At 36.6% G+C, this 25,835-nt stretch overlaps 1 protein-coding gene across 1 annotated transcript in view; it reads left to right on the top strand.

The window, feature by feature from the left end:
* The first annotated feature begins 9,844 nt into the window (after positions 1–9,844).
* Positions 9,845–25,835, top strand: part of zbbx (zinc finger, B-box domain containing) — a 34,669-nt gene continuing 18,678 nt past the window's right edge. Inside the window, exons 1-7 of the mRNA XM_088913735.1 lie at positions 9,845–9,971; positions 11,062–11,183; positions 11,506–11,619; positions 17,701–17,797; positions 18,794–18,842; positions 18,997–19,109; positions 20,673–20,768. Of these exons, the coding sequence (XP_088769861.1) occupies positions 11,122–11,183; positions 11,506–11,619; positions 17,701–17,797; positions 18,794–18,842; positions 18,997–19,109; positions 20,673–20,768 (531 nt within the window). The 5' untranslated portion in view covers positions 9,845–9,971; positions 11,062–11,121. The remainder of the gene's footprint in view (positions 9,972–11,061; positions 11,184–11,505; positions 11,620–17,700; positions 17,798–18,793; positions 18,843–18,996; positions 19,110–20,672; positions 20,769–25,835) is intronic.

Genomic DNA, 25,835 nt, shown 5'->3' with positions numbered 1-25,835 from the left:
TTCAAATACTTTGCATGACCTCACAAATCACTTGTCAGAAGTCTTTGAAAAGTCAAAAGAATGCCACTTGTGAGGACTTTAACCGAGATTTTTCATGCTGTTTTCTGACAGGGAAAGAAAAAAAACAATTTGTTCACCAATTAGGTATTCAGCCGCTGTTGGGAAATTTGTTTCAGTGAATGCCATCACTTTCAACAAATGTAAAGGAACAGGTGTAGTGCAGAAAACAAAGTATTAATGGATTTTTCTAAGAAGGATGGTTTCACAATACAAATTCTAATGATGTACCTGAAGTTAACTGTAAGGATCCGTAAGGGCTTGGGTGTGATTGCTTAGATTTGTGAAAGGGCCTCTTGTGTTGAATTTGGAAAGTTCACCAGTGTGGCTGGAATATAAAACAGCTTTTATTTGGAATTAGGTGATGAGGCAGCGAGCCACACATTCAGAGAATTCAATAATAGCCTGTTTTATCCACTGGCAAAAAAACAGGGCACAAGTCTTGTTATAGAACCTGATTATTTTTTTCAGGGGGGAAATTGCTTCAAGTCAGGGAGTGTTCTACTTAAGACTGTGATTACCAGGAAACAAGTTATTTCAGGGCAGCAATATACAGACATGTATCTGGACAAATCGATTCCTAATTATTTCTAAAATTAAGATTTTTAAAAAATAAAACTGTGCTTCCAGCTATTCTTCATACATAAATGAACTAACATCTTTCAAAAGCCGATTTTTTTGGAAAGACCTTTATAAAACATTTGCCGGCATGTCAGGTTTCAAATTAGTTTTTTTTTTGTCCGCCAAAAAGTTGAAGTTATAAAGTATAACTCAAAATTTGTAGGAAAGCCAAGTCCCTGTACAAATCTAAAAGCCTTTTCTCTAATTTTGTAACATGCTTTTCTTTATTTCCTCGTATATTATTATGTCTTGTATGGAAGAATAAAATCTTTATAGCTATGATCAACAGAATGGTTCATTTTTAAGGATATTTGTAACCCAACCTTTAATGATGTGTTCGGGTTGTGAAAACAACTTTTTTTACAAACGCAAAAGCATGAAGTGAGATCATAATATGTATGTGGGTGGAAGTAGGTAAGATGTGTAAAGAACAGTGACATTCATATCCAGGCATTGGAATTGCCTGACTGTGATGCTGAGCTGGGCAGCGTGGTGATGTAGTCCACACTTCTGCCTCATAGCTCTTGGGTCCTGGGATTGAATCTGAGCTGCATTTCCTATGTGGAGTTTGCATGCTCTCCCAGTTTTCACATGGGTCCTCTCTGAGTGTGCTGGCTTCCTCCTAAAAGCACGCTGGGTATTTGAATGGGTGCTAGATTGTGTGTTGCGTTGTGTCACATACAGTATACAGAAAATTATACTTTAGCACTATAACAGAAATCCAAGATCCTAAAAGAATAACAAATCTGTATATTTATGTATTTGAGATACCCCTGCCAAGAAGATAAGAAAGTCTATCCAATTTCAAGGAATCTATACTGGTGCAGTTTTTGACTCCAGTGAACATGTATTTTTTTGAGACATTGCATTTTTTTCCATTTATTAAAGTCGCCTCTGCTATGATGAGTGGTCATGGTCTTCATTAATACACATAAGACCGTTGAATTTCTCCTGAAACCCCCCCCCCCAATATGAATGAGCCTAGAATAAAGTGATGAGCCTTATTAAGATCTGATTTATTCAAACTATGGCAAGGCAGAGAAAATAGAGTAGCAGTATAACGATGTGATAGCTTTAAAGAGGGTTTTGAACAAAAGATTCAGTCCTCATTAAGTTGATTGAAGTGTGTGGTCAAAAGGCAATCAGTTTGAACTCTATTCAAAGGGGTCAAGGCAATGTTGTGAATCCTCAATAAAACAGTTTTGCAAAAAATATTCATAATGTAGATTATTATTGTTATAAATTTAGTTGTTTTTCATGCACTGCATTACATTTGTACTGCTGGGCATATCATGGGAGTAATCTGAATGAATCAGCATTTTACTAGAATAATCTGAGCAGATTACCTTGCTGAAGGTTAAAACAGCAGTTTCCCACATGGAGAGTGAAGCCCACAAATTTCCAGGTACTCCTTTGGTGCAGAACAGTATTTCACCCATCTCGAATCTTTTCAAAAGATTAGCTTGGAGAGAGATGAGCCTAATCATAGTGTGGTTCATTTTAATGGGAGTATCATCCTTAAAAATGACCTTTGTGTGGAATTTATGACATCCCAATAACTGTGTGAGTCACTACAATGTGGTGTGATTTTAAATGACCAGCACTCATTATAAAAATATTTTTTTAGCCCAATTAGTTGTTGTACTGCAACTAGGCATGAATCCTGCTTAAACATGGTATTCCCTCGAGTCCACTGCAGTGCATCTTACAGCGAACTGCCAAGAGCGTCTCCTTACTACAACCTATTGCAGTGCAGGAAAGTGAAACAGTTATTAAACTTCAGAATAAGGTCACACTGGATTAAGGTATGAGTAAACAACATGAGATGTTTTCCTTACAAAACCCATTCTGTGCAGCTGTGCATTTCCAGATTGGTTCACTGGTCTTTTCTTGTGGTAAGCAATGAGGACATTGAAGCACTGACCACTTGACCACTGCAGGCTTGACTGCTGCACGATGCCAATTGAATAAGTGCATTCTTATAATGTTTAGAACACTATTAAAAAACAAAACAAAACAAGGATCATCCTATGATAATGGTTTGGGGCAAAATTGTTCTTCCAACAAGTGGAAAGATGAACTGAATTTACCCACCTAAGAATGGAAAACACTGACCTGCACTATAACGGGAGCCGGTCCAGGCTTCCGTGAAGCGTAGTTCAGGACCCTGTGCAGACGGTATAATCCGGGAGTAAGTGGAGATGGACAACAGGAAAAGAAGAAGTAGAGGATCAGGACAGGTTGATGGACAGGGGGGTGTGAAGAGGGTGATCTGTTGCTCGGGGGGCCAACAAGTCCAGACAGTCTAAAGGGGGAATCCAGAGTGCAGTCCAGGATCCAGTAAGCGGGGGATCCATCCGAGACAAAAAAGGTTAAAAATCGGAATGGGGTCCAGAACAGGAACAGTGAATAAATCAGCGAATAAAAACCAGCCCGGGACTCAAATGGTCAGGACGCCGGGGTGAAGCCGATGCTGATGCCATCGGATCTCTCCTGGACCTGCTGGTAGGCGGACTTCCGGGCATCCATCTCCCAGTGCTGAGCCAGGAACAGCGGGAGAGCCGGGCTTAAATAATGACGGACAAAACAGGGGGCAGGTGCACATAATCAACTTAAATACGAAAGGGTCGGAGCGCCCTTCAGAGGAGGGATGACGATCGTGACGTGCACTTTGCCTTGGTGATAAATGAGTAATTTACACTTTTTTGCAGGGGTTCCCCATCCAGCACACTGACAAATTTTTAATTCAGCCGAGCTCTTTACGTAACTGAATCCTGAACTGAACTTGTTGCAAGGTCAAAAATCATTGGCCATATACTGTACCTTCCTAGTAAAGTACCGCATAGGAACAAAAGAGAATGAAACAAATTTGAAATCAAGAACCTATACTCTTATAAGGTGGCAGTGTAGTTAGTGGTACTGCTTCACAACTCTTATGTCCTGAGTTTGGTCCCAGTTTCAGGCACCTTCTGTATATACAGTTTTCCCTCCCACCTTTCAGACACGTTTGCTCGGTTAATTGATGTCTGTTGATTGCCTCTGCGTGCTTGTGTGTGTGCCCTCTGACTGACTGTCCAGGGTGTATTCCTGACTTGTGCCCTGTGCTTACAGGCCTGCCTGCACATGACCCTTACCAGGAATAATTAGCTTTCTGATAATGGATGGATGTTTCAACAAAACAGCTAGCAGGTATTTTTTTAAGAAATAAACAGCCTTGCCAATCCACTAAACCTCCTAATGCAATCCTCTTGAAAAAATTACAAAATCTATTATACATTTTATTCAGGAATTTTAGGATTAATTGTGTTTATGAAGAAAGTGACGCACTCAAACATAATGACCTCAAAGGGAAGATATATTGAAGTTTTTGAAAAACAGCAGAAAAAGTACTTCACATATTCAGCTAAATGGAAGTGTTCTCCTGAGGTGATAACCCTGTTCTCCAATTACATTTTAATAATGCATGAAGTGTTCTATCTATCACTCAATCGTGTGGTCTTTGTGTGTTCTTCCATGAAATTAAAATTGTTTAAGCCTGTATTTAATCATTTCTGTATAAGTGCTGTGTTGACAAAATATTTGGTGAGCATTAAACCAGAAACCACTCATAATCAGAACACAATATTAGAACGATTAAAACTACAGTAACCCCTCAATTTGTATTGCTCTTTGATCTGAGGACTAAATTAAAGGGTGATCTGCATTTTGTGCTTTAGGTTATGTTTAATTTAAATTAGTATAAGTTAGGAAAAACACACTGTAGCTGAACTTTTAATGTGATGCATGCTATGGAAACATAGTTCTGTACATATTGATGAAGACAAGATCAGGAGGATATAAGTTTGAACTCTGAAAAAGCCATTGGTTTAGTCTTGGTGGAAAACTGGATAGGCCTCAAATGAGAAGAGAGTATTCAACCTATCGTGCTCATTTGGTTCTGCTTCTCTACAGTATAATCCCTTGCCCAGTACCAGCTGTGCTGGTAAGCAAATTCCCCAACTACAACATCCCCAGAAAAGCTACTGTAAATAATCCCTTTCAAACCAAACCAATTTACTTTTTGGATGGGGAAGAAACTGGAGTACTTGGGAGAAAACAGGAAAAGCATAGAAATGCTCACCACAGTGCCACCAGTGCAGGCCTTTCTCAATGAAGTCCAGGGTATAAAATGGTGTCAGCCAATTGGTGGCCCAAAAGGTGCCAAGTGGGCAACCCATCAGGAGAGGGCAGATTTCAAGACATTGATAGCATGATTGTTGCTAATCAAAACCTTCAGCAGACTTCAGGCTTCTGGGCTTTAAATTATTGTAGAACCATTGCAGTAGAGATTCAACAGGAACTCATTAGAGTCTCTAAACTAAAAACTAAAAATTTGAGTTAAACACAAGAAGAACAGAAGGATTGACCATTTTGAATTTTATTCTACTGTTGGAGAGGATTTGGTCAAATCAAACTTTAACTCTTTAGTATACTTTAGCCTTAAGACTATTTTCTGGCCTAAGCCAAATTGAATAAAATGTACTTTGAAATACTACAGACAATAGGCAAATTAAAGATACACAGAAAATGTTACAATTATGACATTTAGTGCCTGGTTGTACACAAAAGAGTGAATATTTCCCATTTTTCCCTGTAGCGCAGAAGTGTTTATACATAATATCTCCCTCAAGGCCAGCTGTCGGTGCCCTCTGGCTGTAGGCTTGTTTTCCACTATTTCCCTTGTCTTCTCTCTCTTGCCTAAGGCACAGGTGGGTTTATATACAGTACCCCAGATCATGTGATCCAAATCCGCCAATCAAAACCTGACAGCAGTACTGTGGTAAATCAAGCATGTGTGTGTTTCAGCTCATTAAAGTAAACTGTACGTATTAGGTGCTGACCACTAAAACAATACATTGGAAAACAAGAGACGCAACATAATGGGAAAAGAGACAAAACAATCTAACAATCCAGTGGGCTACTGTATGTAATGAAATAGCTAAATGCATAAGAAACAATCAGTAACCTAATATAAGAGAAACACAAGAATACAAGAAATTATAAAAAAATAAAATACAGGAAATAAAAAGAGTGGGACACATACTGTATATATCTTAGGTAAGAACAATAAATGGAAAATATACTAATGTAAAAATAGTATTATAGGTTATTATAATAGCTATTAGTTAAAAATTATGTAAAAATCCTTGCACTCCCATGACACAGAAAAAAAAAACTTGATTCACTTTTGCAATGCATGCATTAACATTTTACAATTCAGAAGCCATCAGATATTATTAATGAAATTTCTGACTTCTTGACCAGCTTTTGCAGTGGTCTGAAAAACCTCCTCCATGCAAAAGATTTCCTATAGGTGGCAGTGTGAGCAAGAGAAACACAGCAGGAAGAAAGACGCATGAAGTTGCAGTTATGTGCAGCATTTCAACACAAATCTGCCTACCATGACATGGCCAGAGTAGGAAAACTTCCATCTTGTGTTGCACGATGAAGTGAATGCACAAGTCTGAATCTCACAGTGTGGATTTTAAGATAACACCTCTGACCTTCATCCAAAAGGGAGTGTTGCACAGATATGGGCAAATTTTAGGATAAACAGAGCATTAAGATTTCTGTACATTTAGTATCTGTCATCTTGGCACAGGTCTTTTAAATGCAAGATGATTTGCAACCTCCCACAGACTTATGTAATTGACTCAGGTTGTAAGCTTTCGGCATGTAAGCTTCCTGCATAGTGAGCTTTCCTCAGAATTCAAGGCATGCCTTTAGATATCTCACATGTATTATTTTCTTTATCGAGTGTTTCATGCTCAGCTCCCGCATTATCAGAAAATACTTAATAGAAACCAAGTCTGACAGCTTGGCGGTCCAGTGCATCAGCCATTTAACAGCCTTGTTCTTAAGGGCTAGGAGCTGTCATCTCAATTGCTGAATACGAGAATGTGTTCAAGACGCCACAGTTATTACTCCAGCAGTTGCTTTGATTATTCGGCAAGCTTGACACGAAACATTTCATTTGGAATTTCCACACGCAAACATAGCCAGTAGTAAAGCTCTTTTCTTGTTATAGACACTCGTCCCAGAGCGTCCCAGGGCTCTGAAAAGAAAGAGCAGAGAGAAGAGCAGCTTAAGCAAGTTAACAGACCTGGTCTTCATGGCCGTCTGCAGCCATCCCAAATGATGGCATTATCAGCAGCGTACGCTTCCATTCCACTCCCTGTGTTCCAGAAATTGGCTGTTGAAAAGTGCAGGGAAAGAAGGGCCCATCATGGGCTTATTCTGCTTGTCAACTGCCAGCTAACGTTCATGGGAAGTTTCACGCTTGTTGAGCTTCTCTGAGGCCCTTTCCCACATTTTGAAAAGTCAGCTGTCATAAAAGCACTCTTGCTTCTCCTTGAAAAGGTCATCAGTTCACTTGTTACTTCGTGGCTCAAGGAGAAGAGGAGACGCTGCCCATTTTTCTGCTTTCTGGTTTAGCCGGCTGGAGACGCTGGACTCTTTAACCTTGAAACACTGACCGGAGAGTTTCAGCAGGCATGGGGGTGTATCCTGAATAGCTTATGAAATATGTGATATTGAGGTTAACAGGACGTACTGCCAGGCTCTCACATATCAAATACAATATGTTTTCTGTCATAGTAGCCAGAGACTACTGTTGTCAGGAAAGTTTTTTATGGGCCCTAGTGGAGACAAGGTACAGTATCAAGAAAAAAACTCCGGAGGGTGGAGTTGGAAAACAAACCTTTCACTGGGGAGCTTTTCAAGTTAAATGATTCATTCCATCCAAATCTTAATCTTTATGAAATGTACTGCGCGTCTGAATATTTCAGACTTGACAACATGCCCCAGAACGTTAACAAAATGAATTACTTGGCTACTTCCTGTGACCAACGTGGGATGAAAAAACAAACAAACAAAAGCTGTGTTTTAGATGATCAGGTAAGAAAGAGATATTCCCTCATCTATGCCACATGTGATGAAAAATGGTGTAGCTGTCGACATGCTGATATTAAATGCTGAGCATCTGGGACCATTTCAAGCAAAGTTGGAAAGAAGCATCTGAGAAGCCTTTCCTATGACATTACTTGATACACGGCAAAAATATATAGAAAAAAAGAATCCTAGACATTTTACTAATTTATTCTTTTTTAATATAATTCAATTGGCTCGCCATTTAAGTACCTTTATCCGTTGACATTTTCCAGTCACAGAAACATTTAGATGTTTATTAGATTTCTTCCTCAAGGGGCTGAATTTCAGCTGCTGTTCCATATTATTGCAGTCCTATCCAATCCTTTTGGCTCATCAGTATGCTGCAGCATGGTTTGGTAGTTTCCTGGCTGCTGGAACTGAAGTTACAGGACAGAATTGCATTTTTGTGCTGTGAGAGAATAAGATTAAGTAGCAGGTATGAAAGAAGGATGCTAGCAGACTGTCTTAACCTTGTGCATCGTAGGGGTGTGGGCTTGAATCCCTGCTCGCTGTGTCAAGCTGTGATCTGACCTCTGCCTGTTGAGAGGTGGGTTCCTGTACTATCACAGCGCAAGAAAGGTTGGCACCCTTCTGAGAAATCAGCCTCATCTTTTTTTTTAGAGGTGAAGTAGAGGGAAGCTTTGCAAGACTGCCATGGAATAGAAAATCCGAAACCTTTTTTTGAATACAAATTAGACATCCTTGAGCTGCAGCCTGAGCCAAGAGTGACTGATGGGGAAGGTTTCCTCGTCCAGTCTGGAAGACAGCACCCAATCACTAGGAGGACACAGAGCTCCTTAAAGCCCTGGGTTTGCCTGGAAAGCATCAGACTGTGTTTATTACTTTAGCTTCAGCTTATTTTTTAAGAAAAAAAAATCAGTCTGGCCACAGATATTAATTCGTTATTACTTCTGATTTTTTTCCCATTTTTTGTTCACATTTGCAAAATGCACACATACTTATTGCTAAATACTGTATGTACACTCAAAGACTTATATATTTATTTCTTGATGTGATAAAACCTGCCACCCCAGCATTGGTTCATCACAACTCCATCCTTTCTGGTGTTTGCACTTCCATGAAAATTATATACATTGACACTGACCTTTATAGCAAAACACAGGACCTGAGCATGCAGCTGTAGTGGCCATTTTGGGCACCAAATCCGGAAAGGTCTTGCATTAATTTGAGTGAATGCCCTACAGAGTAGGAAATCTTGCATTTACATGGAATTAAATATACCCTCAATAATATTTCCTTAAATGTATTACTCTTGTACGTCTCCATGATTCTTTATTTGAGCTTTTACTAGATTTCATTAGTACACACACTAATTTAATCCCAAATGAGGTACACCTCAAAATCTTCTTCAATGTGTGTTTGAATAGCCTGTCATTTAAAAGAGCATTAACTGTGACCAAAGCCTAATGATCTAAATCTAATGCAGTGTGAGCTGAATTCCTGATTGGTAAATGGTTACATCAGGATGTGCTGCTTCAGAATCGTTGCATGGCAGATATAATGCAATGTCAATGACCTGTTGTTAACTGCTTAGTGGGGAAAAATCATTAGGCCTTTTATCTCCACTCAAGAATATATATTTATACGTAGGCTAGGAGACAGTTTGGTAAATTCACTTTCACACACCTACATCACTTGCTTTGAGGAGCGACTTGTTCATTTCACCATAGTCCCTTTCAGCACAATGATGGCACTAAAATCTAAAGATGGCCAAAGCAACACCCAGCCCCTGCCCCCTAAGAAAAAAAAAACCACAAAAGAAAACAAAACTGGGATTCAAGGATATCTGCTGTGTTTTGTGAGATTGAACGACATCGTAATTTAGCAGATGAAGGTGTGTTTTCATCCACATATTCTCTAGTTATTTTCTAATTGTATTGTAAAAGCATTTGATTTCATCCCGAATTTCCTAACCTATGCCATCACTTGTACTCTTGTGTCTTGCCCTAATTATCAAGGCAAGGGAGCCTACCAACAGTTACCTGTGATCTTAGCAATAACATAAGAAGTTATCTAACAGTTCTATTGGCCATCCGTCACAGGTGTAAAACCTCTTTTCCACTTTTATTAGTAAATACGTCACAAAAAGTGCCCATTAAGAAGTTAAAAGGCTCTCGCGAGATTTACCGTTTCCATGGCCACCAATACACAAGCGGTCCTACTCATCAACACTTGTTGCACATTGACGTAGGAGAAAAGCACTTTGTTAATACTGTGAGAGAGGGAGAAAGCGAGGGAAATAGTTTAAACAGAGTATATTTATATATATAAACAATATTCGTTGGCGCAGAAGATATTTGAAGGTACGGTATTTGTTGCTTTTTGTTTGTGTAAGCAAGAATATTATAATCATTTTCATTATGAAAACGGACATACCGTAGCCTACGGTATTTAGGTAATAGACCATGACATTTAATATAGTTTTAAAGACCTGTGTATTGTGACGTTTGCTTTTATGGTTGTAAGCTGTTTCATTAATTCGCTAAATATGTAATACATTTATTTTCAGTTTATTCACATTTATTAAGTTTGAACAAAAACGATTCGACTTTGGACAGCATTATAAAATTGCTGAGTCAGAGTAAGGTATTTCTGTGATAAAAGCGTAATTTTTAACATCGTTTGTTCGTCTCAGCTTATTTCATACAGTATGTGCAGTTCCTAGATAGTAGCTAATACACCTCTGCAAGCATGTGTTTTTTTTTATCACGTGAAAATATGGTTCTAGACATGCATATTAGACTACAATAGTAGTTTGAATCCTAGCTTTTTATTCGGGTTCTGAACGAAAATACTGTACCTCTGGTCTTGGAAAATAGCTTTGAATAATCAGCCACTATATACAGTATCAATCATGTGTCAATGGCTAATCTAACAATAACAAAGTAGGCTGTACTGAAGCATAAAATATGTTCTTGCTTTTCTGTTGCAGATTTTACTACAATCTCAAATCCTCAAATCCTCAAATCCTCACATCCTCACATCCTCACACAGAACAAATTTTATGCTGTAATAAACAAATTGTCCCAGGTTTTTCATGAGCAATTGAAGTCAACTCAGTATATCGAAACAGATTTACTTCTGTTTACACAAGTTTCACAGCCCATTACACGGTTCACCTTTAACAGCTGTGTAATAGGTACTCTGTTGTTAATACATCCTCTTCATCTATTTTTTCCAAATGTGAAAAGGCAAGGTTATGTTCTATACGTAAAAAAGGAAAGATGATAAAAACCCGGAATGATGAATTATTTTTAATTGTATATAACTTAATTTATTAAAGTTAAACATGGCATTTACGTCACTGCTCCTGTTAATTGATAATATGAATTTGTAGGTCTAGAGTCAAGTTTTTTGTCCTGTGAAAAAATGTGTTTGTTATATTTATTGCAGGGCAAAAAGTGTCTTGGAAGCTTGGTCAACACTGGGAAAAGCATTCCTTCAACAAGAACCATGAATTTAAATGATTTTGTGGTTGTTACAAACAAGCCTAAGTCAATGAAGTTAAAGGCCAGGTAACAGCAGTGTGGGTTTTCCATTGTGTTTCAATCAAAGTGAATCTAAGCCTCTTTGTGTAGTTGGGTATTTGACAGCTAAAGTAATATCAAGCAATGGAATTTATTAAATATTTTTACTTATTTTGTAGTAGGTATAATATAATAAGTAGTTTACATAAGTTTTTAATCACTTTTATATTGACTCAGTCAAACCTAACTTGGAACAGGAAAAAATAAGGGTTACTTTACACGTTGCCAGATTAAATCTCAGTTTTCTACATGAACTTGTCACATCTTTATTTATTGAGAGTGTAACGTCCTCTTATTTTTCCCACCTCAGGAATCTTGGAGAGATGAAGCTTGAGACAGTACAGCTGGAGCTTGAGAGTAAAGACATGGAGAGTAGACTTCAGCAGCTAAGACAGAGCATGAGCAGAGAAAAAGAGGAAAGAAAGTAAGTGGAAATGCCTTGGAATTATTCTGCAAAGGAACAGGTAAAAGCTCATTCCATGCTGGAAGGTAAAGAAAAGAAACACTAAGTTTCACTGGGGTGTCTTCTTCAGGTGGACCTTCTTCAAAACTGAAAAGTAATATTTTTTTTCTTTACCTTTCAGCATGGAATGAACCTTTACCTGTTCCTTTGAAGCCTATGCATGCTGACGCAGTTCCCTACTCATATGTCTAGAATTATTCTGTTTGAGTTGCCTGCTAGACTACTATTCTCATACAGAACTCAGATTCTTATACAATATTTCTTTCTTAGGAGTTACTGACACTGCTTTCTGGCCAATAATGTTATTTAAGAAGCTAAGAGCAGCTCCATAAGGAACTAAATTTCCATTTCTAATAGAAGATGTGTTGGACGAGCATCTTTTGACAACCTCATGAGTCATATTCTTATTGCCAAATAATATACTATTAGAACAGAGGTGAACAAACACGAGACATGAGGCCTTTCAGTCTACTGCAGTGCAGCCTTTCTGTACAAACAGCTGCTTAATTACGGAGATGAATTAACCAATGGTTCTTCTAACAAATAAGTTGTTTGTGCTGAAATCCCACATGGAAATACACCGGCAGGGCTGGTATTTGACTTTTCCTGCTTTAGATGTGCATAGCTCATTTCAAACTGTAAAATGCAGAGAAAGTCTTTCCAACAGTAATTATATCACTCACTGAAGCCAAATTTAATCCACAGCTTAAGTTAAGTCTTAGATTATTTATTTTAATATGTAAGAGCTTTATTATCAAGATTACATTGTTAGCCATGCTTTGACTAAAGGGACTGTTGAAAATGTCTGATATTTGGTCTACCATCTGTAACCAACTGAACAGCAGCCTATGCGTACAGTACCTTTAACACTGTGAGCAGTGCTTTTGAGTGTCAACACACAGAACACAGTGTTAAGGACCATGTGTTACCCAGATAGGTGCTACAGCAACCAATCCCCAAGTGATTTAGGTTCCTTTGGGATAGAAAGAACTATACAAATGCAGTCAATCATTAATTCTTGCTATTTTCATTATTAGTAGCATGTCAATATTTAACTGTATAGTGGATATAATCTGATGATGAAACTTCCATTACAGGCTGCCTACTTTCTTTTCTTAAGTCAAATTACAGTACATTCTACGAGGAGAGAGATGTATTAAACGACTTAATAATTGTACAGTATTTACTTGATCATGTTTAAACAACAGCAATAGACTAGCGTCCTGCCCAGGGTGTATCCTGCCTTGCTCCCGTGGCTCACAGTGATAGGCTCCCTCTCCCCTGTGACCCGGAATTGGATGAAACAGTTAGAAAATGGATGGGTGGACATTTAAACACCTGTCATATTTCACAAATTTTACAAGATGGCTCACAGTATGTTTTTTCTTCTGAATCTGTAATAGCTGTACAGCAATATTAAATGTTTTTGTTCAGATGTGTTAAATACTTTTAAAGGCTGTTTTACTAAAAAAGCTTTTACTTAAAAATTACAACAGTAATTTAATGGTCCAAAAATATACAGAGTCACATAAAAAATGTAACTCGTGTACATTTGGAACCAATAGCGTTTGTTGCATTTTTAATGCCTCAAAGTATATGGTTAAGTGACTCAATATATAAAAGTAACTCTTAACTAATTTGTGTTAATTTAACACTGTTTTCTTAATGATGTTCTGAGTATAGCTTTTGAAAATGGTCAATTAGGGGAAGTGCACTGGTTTTGTACAGTAATGATGTTGATATGAAGATAATTTAATTAATCTAAATATTGTGATTAAGATTTTTTTTCTCATTTATATACACACATTCAGAACATTAAATATTTTCTTCGCAGGTACGATTTATTGAGTCTGAGAAGGTATATATTCATTTTTTTCCAAGAACCAGTAGCTGGAATCTTGTGTTGAAGAGTTTATTGACCTTTAGCAGAGAATCACAGCTGCAAGAGAACATGTTTTATTGAAAGGCACTTATCACTTCTTGGTATGTGGCTGTAAGGCAGAATGAAAGTGAAATCACAAGAGGTTTAACACTGAACATTGCTGAGGAATTTTAAAGCTATACAACACACATACAGTATGTCTACTGAACATACTGAACATAATGAAAACTTATATTTGTAAATGTGAAATTAAAAATGGAAAAATATTAATACACATTAATCATTATGAATATGTGTAAATTGCAACATTAGATAGGTATAATGTGTGGAGTATGCTATAGACCACCTAATGTAGATTTTGTTTGTAATTCAGCACGGTATAAGAACGTTAAATGCACAAAAGGAATCAGACAGCTTAATACAAGAAGAATGGAATAGGATAGATATGGATAACAATTTGAGCACAAAAATGATTTATCCCGACAGTGGGTAAAGTAAAAGCTAAAAACTGTATCCCAATTTATTCAACAAATCAGTTAGGAAATATATAATGGGAAGAATGTGCTTTATAAAATGATTAAAAAACACAGGATCCAGTTAGGAAAGGAGTACAATAAATTCTAACTACAGGTTAAAAAGGATATGGGAGGTGAAGCGAGAGATGGAAAGGAATAATGCAATGGATACTAAAATTAATAATACATTTTTTCAGTACTAAAACGGCAACATAAGCATTCAGAAAAAAAAGTATAATGTATCTAGGACAGCAATGAGAAATGAAAGAGAAATGGCTTATGTACTAAATGAGTATTTCACTCAGGTATTCACTGAAAAATAAGTCAACAACATGCCTCAGGCAGTGGAAGGATGAAGTTCTTTATTAAATAGTTTTAGCGTAGAAAAGGCTATAGTGTTTTGGGTGCTAGAAGCACTCCAGATTAATAAATCTCCAGGGCCAAATTATATTGTACCAACTCCAATATTCAAACAACATAGGAATAGCACCCACACATTGCAGAATTGCTATTGCAATGTCCTTCCACAAGAAGAGTAACAACAATTAGTAACTTTATCCAAGTATTTATCAACAGATACATGTGATTTCTGTTATATGTAAGGATATGGAAACAATTATTAGAACTAAACTAGAGAATCATCTATATTGAAAGAATATTCTTGGAAACAGTCAACAAAGAAAGGGTAAGTCCTGTCAGACCAACTTATTAGAGTGCTTTGAACAACAACAGTAATGCATGGACAGAGCATACAGTGGACAGTGTATCTAGATTTCATAAAACAATAATTGTCAAATTAAAGATAGTAGACGTTGAGGGCAATATTTGTATTTGGACTGAAAATTAGTTAATAAATAGAAAGTAGAGAGAACAGGTAAGAGGTAGTGTTCAAACTTGGCTGATGTAATCAATAATGTGCCACAGGGATCTGTCCTAAGACTACTGCTCTTCCTAATTTATTTCATTGATTTAGATTCTGGTTCAGTTAACCTACTCAAGGTTGCAGATGATAAACAAAATGGGTGGATTGGCAAACATAGAAACAGCAAAAGAAACTCAGTACGATTGAGATAAATATTCAAGACTAGGCAGTCACCTGGAAGTTGATGTTTAATGTAAGCAAGTGAAGGATCTTGCACTCAGGTAGGAAAAACAAACTGTACATGCAAAATGGGAAACAGTGAGATAGAATAGGCTACTTATGAAAAAGACTTAAGTGTTTGACACACTTTGTTTACATTGTGTAGACTAAGTAGAAAAACAATTAAAAGGCAAACAAAATGTTAGGATATATGGACAAAAGGGTAGAAATTAAAATCAAGGGAAGTTATATTAAAATTGTATATTGCATTAATGAGGCTTCTTTAAGATTCTGTACAATATTTTGTACAATATATTTTGGTCATCATGTTATAGAAAGTGTTGTAGCTCTGGATTCAGTCCAGCAACCAGATGTGTTCCAGGACTCAGTGGTATGGCCTGCATTGACAGGATTAAAGAACTGAATCTTTTTAGTCTTGAATACCCAAGGATGTCGTACATAGTGGTAAAGAAGAGAGAAAGAAAAAATATTATAAAAAGTAAAAACATACAGGATAAGCTGTAAAGCTATCAGACACAAGCCCTAGTAAAAAAGCGAGCTTCAAGTTTAGATTTTAAATTATAGCTACCAAACAGGCTTTATATGCTGCATGGCCTTCTGTTGTTTGTAACCATTTTTTCTGTTCTTAAAAGGGAACTGAGGGAATCTCAGTAACAAAATAAATTCACTGGTGGTATAGCAAAATTTTACAAATTTCTAATTAAGCACAAAATCTTGAACTTTGTGAAAGTATTATATGGTTGCCATGTTGTTGTAAACCGCTGGTTTCACCAGTTCACACAAATTGTGATGTCCCTTTCTGCTCTCTAGTCTCTAGAGATAGACTTTTGTAATACAAAAGGGAAACTTAGTCTCCAAATAATGTTAATCCTTTTTTTGGCTTTCTCAGCTCACATATACTGTTAAACATACTGTTACATATGTATACTGTTACATATTAAAAATGATGCCTCACTTATGAACATTTGAGCATTTGGCTGTGCAGAACATAGTGGTTGCACACAAAACAGAGGAACAGATCAGCAGAAAGTCAGACTTTTTAGTTTTTCAAGGGATGTTCAACTAGCTAAGAGGTGGGTGATAAACATGGCCACTGATGTTGGAGATTATAAGTATCTTTAATTAGATGCATATTACATATCATCCTTGTCTTCAGTATTTAAGGCATTACTTGGTTCTATTAGATAACTGAGACCTGGGTTTGGATGCAAACTTGACAACCCTGTAGCTCTCCACATTCACCGTTCAAGACCCTCTGGCCTGTACATTTATTTTCTGAAAATCCCCTGCATTAATAAGGCTATAATTTTTACCCAAAGACTACCATGCTGTGGATTATGAAGAACCCGTTTGAGGGCATATTGTCAAAATACACAATGGCATAATTTATTTAATGAAATTTTGCTTGCTGTAGAGGATAGTGCATATATCACATTATAAACCTCACATCCTCAATCATAATACATTGTACAATAATTCCACCTCACATGCTCAATCATAATAAATTGCATGGGAATTCCATGGGGAAATGCATACCAAGATAAGTTTATATTTCAGCATAACACATATGCTTTGTTCAGTGAAATTCATTTATCATTGCATGTAAGTTACACAGTGTAATGTGATGAAGATATATTTAGAAACTGCTTATGCAAAAAGTAGTGAAAAATGCACATAATAGTTAAATACATACAGTATATATAATTTAGAAAAATACTGAATAATGGTACTGCAAAAATGTCATGGAGTTAGGAATTCAGTGACTGGAAATATTAAATTCATAGTCCATGGTCTATGTTGAGAAGATATACTTGTTTATTAAAGCATTTGCCTTAGATTTTAGATTTCTTTTTAGAATAGATGAGTTGGATTATTTGTGATTGTTGTATGTTTAAATCATGATTTTTATCTCCCCGAAGCAGTGGTTGCATTGGTTATGCAGGCTGGTTGAATACAGAACAACATTAATATATTCTAGCATGTATAGAGTTTTCAAAAGATGGAGCTGGGGTGCAAGCAGGGACTTTTCATTTTTAAGATTTCAACCTAAATTAGTCCAGATTATTCATCCTTGTGTTTTATTTCCCATCCCATTGTGTGTTGCTTTCCCTTGAGCTAGTCCTGCATTGTTCCATCCAAAACATTAATTTACTTGGACCTTATGTATGATTGATACACATTTACTTCCTACAGTAGGTTAAATCTAAAGTAGTATTATAATATTCAATATGTCTTAAATGTTTGTAAGGCTATAAAACACTGTGGTCCATATCTTTAATTGGCTTCATCCATGTCTTCTCAGTCTTAAGGACAAGGTGATCTGTATTAAAGTATTTTCATAAAGCTGTGGATGTCATGTTTTGCCATGTACAGTTCTCCATCTAAGGCATTCAAAATATCCTTAAATATGGAATGTTGCATAAAATGACAAAGGAAGTAAAATCATTCTATATTTCCAGGAAACGTAGTTGATGCTACTCCACTTAAATCACTATTATTTACCTGTTACTCTATTCTGTAGTACATATCATTCTGTCTTTCAGAAATTCAGAAGTATATCACTGGAAGTCAGGACAAGCTGGTAAACTGAGTAATCAAACCCAAGAACCGGCACAAAATAAGGAGAACAGTTTTCAAAAGGTGAGGAAACCCAGGGACTTCTTCAGGATCAAGAGTAAAACAATTAACACATAGAGAACACAGTGGGAACTAAGGAGCAGTACATTTGAGACAGAGAACACAAGGCACTTCTTTACACAGAAGGTTGTGAGAGTGTGAAAAAAGCTACACAGCCATGTTGTTGAAGCTGATACCCTGCCTTCCTTCATCATACAGATGGATGAGATCCTCGAATGAAATGGCTACCTCTTGTTTGCAACTGATGTTCTTCAAAGTTTTAATGTATTGGCATGGTTTGTTTTGGTATCATGTTGTTGGTGTCTGGTGAAAAGTATCTGACAAGCCTTTTTGCAGTCTGCATGCCAAAAGCACAAGCAGCAGAGCTTTGTTTTCTGCCTGAGGATAGACAAGACCATTTCTGATTACACTCAACATGGTGAACTTAGATTTCCCTAGTCCCATCCAACACTAGTAGTGCTCAGCTAATTATGTAGGGCTGCTGGGACATCAAGGTGTTTCATATACAGTAATGATGTGAATAATGTGTAATTACATACCAGAAAAATAATTAACTGTTTTAATTTGTTGAAGTAACCCTGTAGTTTGGAATTCCCACCCTGTAGCTACTGTTAATTGTGAAGTTTCACAGAAATGTATGTTTTTTGTGGTCAACTTGTAGCAATTAGTTCTGGATGTAGTCTCTTCATCCTTAGTAACTACCAGGACCGTTAGTAAGGCCTAAAATGTGAAGCTGCAGCACAATGCTTGAAATTTCTAATTAATATCTAATTACAATATTTTTCAATGCTAGTTCCTCCTTGCTAAGGAAGAATATGTATTATTATCATTCTGATATCATTCAGTTATCATATTAACTGCTCAACAGCAAATTACAGTAAAAAACAGAAGACACTCTGGTTTGTTTGTAATATTCTGCACAATTAACAATGGAGCTTTGCTAATAACTTAATATTTTAATTAAGTACAAATGTATGTGCATTATTCTTTTCGTTATAGTTCTCAGTTGGAAAAATGAAGGTAAAAGTTCTCAAAGATCAACCTGAAGGTATGTGTATTATATTAAAAATGTCACTTTTCTGTACTGTTGAAATAGGCATTGTGCAAGCAAAGAAAAATGCTGTTTGCGATAACCGTGGTTAATGTAATTTAAGCAAGTTATTTTCGTGAAGGTTTTGATTTTTTTAATGTTGCTTTTGCAGAGTTCAAGAAAACAATGGCAAAACAGCAAACATCAGTGAGTTTGGAACCAAGTCGAAAAACTAAACTGAAGGGAAAAGACTGTGGACAGTGCGAATCAAGAAAGGCTGGGGTGGTAGGTGTCAGTTTAGTAAATCACTTAACAGCTGCCTGTGCATTTCCAAGGAGTCTCAGATTGTTTAGCATATAAATCAGGAAACCTGTGGTGAGACGTGAATGTTTTATGTAAAAAATAAATTGAGAGAATGTACAAACGACATTTGCAGATCAATGTATCCAGACCTTACATCATACAGATATCATGGACAGTGTTATTTATTTGATGAGACTGTTTGAAAATTACAGTTTGCGGAAATTGTGGTATGTTTTTCTTTCATTTAACAGGCAATCTTGTAAAAGACAAGCTGATAATAAAGATAAAAGAAAATGTATTTTTCCTATCTCATAATTTCAAGATCTTACAATATCTTATAATTATAATTTCAAAATCAGTCCAGTTTAGATTTTATGTTAAATATGCAAATATTTGACTATAGTACATTGCTGCCTTTGTTTACCAGCACCTGTTTTTTTATATGGAAGCAGTGGTAATATACAAATGGGTTTAATGTGTTATCTACTGTAGCTGCATTTTTCCTTATGCATGGTGCAAATATTCTTATAAATTTAAAGTAGCATTTTCCTTTTTCCAATATTTGCCTGGGGAAAATGAAGCATTCCTGGCATAGAATCTTAAGAGAGAGCTCCAGGAAATCCATGCACTAGGACGTATAGCCCATTCATGCTCAATGAGGTTAATTGAGCAGCTCATGGCAAAGTTATTTATAGACAGAGCATGCATGGTAAGTTTGACGTTAGTTCTCAGTTTCTCATTGACATTTACAGTTAAACTCAGAGACAAGGCATTGATTTCAATTACAGTCACCAAGTTCATGTTCCAAGAACGCCACTGAAGTGAGAGTATAACAGTATATTCATTGCTGTTTGTAATAGTGAACGGAGCTGGTAACAACCTTGCTGTTCCTGTAAGGTATGCAGATAATGACTTAGTCTTTTGTTTCATATCCACAAAACACATAGTTGGAAAGATAATTCTATTGAGAATGTGACCAGCACAAGGTTAAACAAGTTTTTTATTACACCAATAGAATCACGCAAACCTTGAATAAACCAAGACAAATTAACACAGTAGCTTGAATGAATTAATCCTTATTTATTCCTTTTTATGTCACAAAATAAAGCTTGTCTGTTTCTGTCAATTATGGCCACAGCTGTGAAATCAGGCTGCGTTTCTTCCTAACAGTGAATAGAAACAGGCTGCCATATTTAGCTTGCCAAACATGAAGTCTGTCAAAGGGGGCATATCACTGCAAGTACACAGAGGTGGTACAAAACATCAGTAGGTCCCAAAAGAGCTTCTGTAATGGATAGGGTTGTGTGCTTATGATAAGCTAGAATATTAGAGTATTGTATTTTTTGTTTCTTATTTATTTCATTTAGCTCTTCCTGAGTTTAAGTAGTATTTTGTGTCTTTAGAAATAATTAGGTCCCTTTAGGTTAGAGCTATATTTTTATATAAAATGTGCACCTTATTATTCTGGATGATATAGAATTATATATATTATTTCAGTTTTACTGTTAAGACGATCTTCTGAAGATTTTTTTTGCTCGTTTGAAGATGTGTGTGGAATGTGGAGAAGATTACTGCATTGGGTGTTTTGCCAGATTCCACCAGAAGGGGGCACTGAAATTCCACAGATTGATACCTATTCAGGTATGACAAACTCTCAAAGTCATAATTACAGTAGTTAGGACAACAGAATGACTTCTGGTTTTCTTGTTTTCACAAAGCATGCAGAAGAGAAGATCTCAGTACCATTTTCACATTAAAATTAACTGGTCACAAAATATTAACTTCTAAAACTAGATATGGTGAAGATACAGTACATGTAATAATTTGTTTGCAGGACAGAAGAACTAATGAATTTTTCATAAAAGTGTAATACTTTTTGGAAACTGCAACATAAAAAGGTTTTATACATTCCAGTTGTCTAATTGTTTCAGATTTAATGTTTTGGCAAAAAATTGGTTTTATCAAAACCTGCCAGTTTACAGCACACTACGTTACTATTATGGTGATATGAAACTCAAGAAACACTACATCTTTTTGCAGAACATACAGAGCTGCTAGCATATCTTGCACTTCATGTCGAAACATTTTCCAGTACGCTTTACTTTAATTATTATATTCTGTGTTGTAGTACCTTTTGTTTGGCCACTTGTGCATTGGCAACCCAAGAATTAATCTGGTCTGAGCTTCTGAATCCTATATCTTAGAGGTTTTAATGTACAGTACAGTGAGTATTTAAACATATACATTTCTAATACAATGAGAACAATTAAATATAGTGAGGATTTTTGTTTTACCTCGCTTTCTTTTCCTTTGTAAAGTTAAAAAAAAATTGTCATCACAGTATCCATATATACATCAAATACTTTGCATGTGTACCCTGCAATGGACATTGGCAACTATAAAAAAATAAACCTGGACTTTGTATTTTTTTGTTTAATTTTTCTTTAAAAACAAAAACTGCACTTTACAACCCTATTTTTTGCTCTTTGTTTAATGTTATAATTATTGCAATTAAAAATTGCATGCAAATGGGAAGACAGTATATATAAGAAACATTAAATACCAATAGTATTTTGAAACATATGTATTATGTCTCTACTCTTTAACCTAATGCTGATAACTCCAAGAGAATGTTAACAACAAGGTTGTATCTGTGACTGAATGTCATGCTAGTCAGATGAATCATGTTTGTCAAATAAAATTGATCCAGCATTTTAAAGTGCGGTTCAATCTTTCTGTCTTAACCTTTTGCTGAAGCACTGTTGCTTAACATTGCTAGGTTAGTAAGCATTTTACTAAAGTAGACTCAAGGCTGGATTTCAAATCTGAACCAAAATGCTTACACTGCTGTTAGCCATTATAATTAACACCAACCACTGTTACATTGCTGTGTGAATACTGCAGGTTAGGTGTGCTGTTCACATTGCTATTGAATTTATGTATTTAGACTGCTTGATTTAATACACACCCAAATGGATCAACCTAACTGATGTAGAGCAATAAATGGGTGCAGGAATTGTGTATTATAAATACTTTGTAGATGCTTGGGAGTGCCACTTCGGTTGACGTTGTCAGTGCCTTTAAGAATTTTGAATGTTTGGCTCAGCTCCCCTTGTATTCTTCTCTGTTCAGGATTAGAAAGGTTCTGTTCTTTTAGTCTGTCAGAGTAGGACATTTCTTTAAGACCACGATTGCATGTAGTTTCTCCCATCTGGGCTGGCTCCATGATAGCAGTATCTTTTTTGCAATGTGATAACAAAAATTGTACACAGAATTTGAAATAAAGTCTAGTGCATTGTACTGTACATGCAGCAGTTTCACATAACGTTGTTTGACTCAAATTCTACTCCTTTAACTATATGTCATAACTTTCTGTTTTCCTTTTTCAAAACAACAACCAATGGCAACAACAAAATAAAATCAGCACATATGCACACATTCAGCTTCATCTATTGGCAAAAAGTAGTACTTGGATTAAGCATCACTGAAAGCTTTACAGGGTAGTGATGCAATTTGCTTTAAATTAATGTAATAATCATAATGTTCTTTTCTTCTTTCTCATGTACCTTTGCTGCAATTAATCATGGAAATGTTCTAGAAATTGCATAAAGTGCCTTTTCAACTGTAATAGATACTGTCAGAGTTTGTAGAGAGATACAGGTATTTGTAGAAATGGTGCGTGCAGTTTTTTTATGTCTTATGATAAAGCACATTAAAAGGTATATACCATTAAGTGAAAATACCTAATCATATCTCTTGTGGTCACATTGATTTGCTTCCAGCTTGCTTTTCAACATCATTAAACATGCCAATAAAATCCAACACAAATTACCTGGCACACTTTTAGCCTTTTTATTTCAACTCAGGATAAATGGGCTCCATTTGTCTGAAAAATAGTCCAGAAATCCAGTCCATAAAGTACTTGCACAGCAAAAATAAAACAAGATATACAGCATCCACAGTATACTGTTTGTGTGTTTTCACAAAGAACCATGCGATTTTATGTGAACTGTATCTGTGCAATAGGTATGAGGTTATTTATCCATATACAGTATGTGTTGCATACTTTTAACAGGAGACATTTTGGTGAATTAAAGATAGGTTATTTTTTATACATACAAAGACTGCTCTTTTAAGAATACAAATCCTTGCTGCCAGTCATGAATGACAAGTTTTTGATGTGAAAGGTTATATACTTACACCCCATGTGGATTCCACTGAGTTTGAAATTCAGGCACATAGATGGCAGAATTAAGTTCATGCTGAGAGCAGTCAGTCAGTGAAAGTATCACATGGCCTAAATTTATAACCTTTTTCACAGTGCACCTACGTTTCTTTTTTGTTGAAATTGAACAGTTTTCAGTCATCAAGAATCTTGAAAAATAACATGAATATGAATTGTTTTCCCTCTCACTTAACATATATTTTTCAGTATTCTGCTGATTATAATGCTTCAAGGACATGTGGATATTTAATAGAGGTGAAGCAAATGTGAAAAATGTATTCTGACAGCAATAAGGAGGCCATATTCAGTATCCTATTTACAAAATTGCTTATGTAACGAGACGACAGTGCATTCATTAATAATCCAGTCTTGATTTGACAATGAAGAAAAATCTAAGAATCTCATTTTTTTTACAGGAAAGAGATTAGTCTGGGTAAAAAAGCGTTAAGCTGTACTGCTGTCTGCATGCAAAAGGATCCCCCAGTACAAAAATACCCCCAAACCCCATATAACTCAACTGGTAAAGATGCTTGCACAGGTTGACCTCTATGGCCATAGGTTTGAGTCAGGGTCATCTTGATTGCTGACTGACTGGAATTCCTCAAGCAGTGGTGCACAATTGACTGGATATGGTGGGATTTGTCAGGTTCTCACAGTGACCTCCTGAGTGCTTGCAGGCATGCAGTGCTGCTAGTGAGGGATGCCCCTCTTCTCCAGCTGGCTTCGGACCTCCAGTGAGGGCTGAGATGTGTTAGAAGATGATTAGCTCGAAGCTGTGTGTACTGTAACAATGCGGGTTCTTGGAAGGAGGCACGGTGAACACTGGTAAAAGTCAATGCCCAGTTTCAAAGGGCTGAAGGCACCGGCGTGAGGTCAAAAAAAAGGGAGTAAAACAAAAAAAAGAGAAGGAGAAAAGGAAGAAAAAAGTCTCTGTGTGGAACAGTGGCGTCCTGGCTGGAGTAAAAAGAGAGCGAGGCCTAAACACTCAACCTGCCCCGGTGAGCATACACGGCGTGACAGGGGAGGTAAAGCTCAGCCTGTCCTGATAAGGATACACAGTGGGGACAGAAGAGGAGGAGAAAAAAAAACTAAAAAAAAAAGATGGCCTTACGCCTCTTTCTTCACAGTCACCTCTGGGACTGTCGCTCTCTTTGCGGGGGTTTCATGACTAGTCCTGCTAGTTGGTTCTTCCGGGGAAGTGTTCAGTCTGTTCTCAACCTACTTCCCCAGCTGTGGCTATTCCAAAATTAACTGCCCCAGCTGTGCTGGCCAAGGCAACGCGTCACCCTCAGAAAAGGGCTCTGCCTCCGCGCTGAACATGCCCCGCGTGATGCCACATGGGTTAGTTGAAGGAGTCTCTCTAACTCTTCCTCATTCTCCCCTGTGTGTGGACATGGGGATTCATGGCTGTGAGCTGATATAGTTAAAACAAAAATTGGCTCGTCCAAATTGGCCGTGTATAGAAAAAAACTAATTTAAATCAAAACTGAATAAACTGTACAACAATAATCCACATTCTAGAACATTTTAGACTTCTCCTCCTAATTAATTGAAAATGAACTATATATTTATAATCTTGAAATCATACTTTGAAATGGTTTAAAAACCTAAAGCAATACACCCACCTAATTCTCTTTAATCACAAATTGTGATTGAACTCGCAAAACTGTGTACTAGAGCAGTAGGGAGGAGAAGCATGTTCTGAAAAACGTACATGTCAAAACCATCCACCATTTTTACAGTGCAAGTTTTCACAGTGCTTGCAGAAGAGGTGGCATCAATTGAAAGAATATTGGATGTCTTGCTAATGATGCTGGAAGCTCACTGGAAACCAACAAATCTCAGGCACCACTGCTCAGAGAATGGTCTTAGGTGACTAATCATATACTCGATCTTAGTCCTGACAATAGCTGATCTATGTTTCGTAATTTGTCCCACCTCTAAGCAAATTTGCCAGTTGAGCCATTCTGGAATGATGTTCATTATAACAGGTAATTTTTTTGGCTCTCTGGGCATCTTCAGTGCTCAGCTAAGAGCACCCAGACAAGATAAATTCAGTAAAATATACAATTGTAGCCCATACAACTTCAGAAGGGATCCTCAGCTTGACCACAGCACGGTCTTGGAGCTTCAGACATGTCAATTGTGGCAGTTTGACAAGCAGCTTTAACTCCTGGGGCAGGTATTTCAACCTACTCTTCTTTTCGGAGGCGAATGATAACTTTGAGTCAATGATGCAGCACTGTGGACGAAAGTGTAACTTAAAATCATAGTCCATCTCTGTATGTTTGTAGGTAATTAAATCTAGAAAGACTAGACATAAAACTGTGGGCCAGACTTCCAATAAGAATGTATTTACTGTGCAGCTTATACAGTATTGCCTTCAGTTAGTACACAAAATATGTGTTTTAAATTATGTGTGTTTTTATATTGCCAAAGCAATATTTTGTCAGTTCAATGCAGTTCAATGTTTAGTTGCAAGT

The sequence above is a fragment of the Atractosteus spatula genome, chromosome 4 (assembly GCF_055471065.1).
Source record: "Atractosteus spatula isolate fAtrSpa1 chromosome 4, fAtrSpa1.hap1, whole genome shotgun sequence".
Taxonomy (NCBI): domain Eukaryota; kingdom Metazoa; phylum Chordata; class Actinopteri; order Semionotiformes; family Lepisosteidae; genus Atractosteus; species Atractosteus spatula.
The sequence above is the reverse complement of the archived record's forward strand: the minus strand, read 5'-3'. Positions and strand labels throughout refer to the sequence as shown.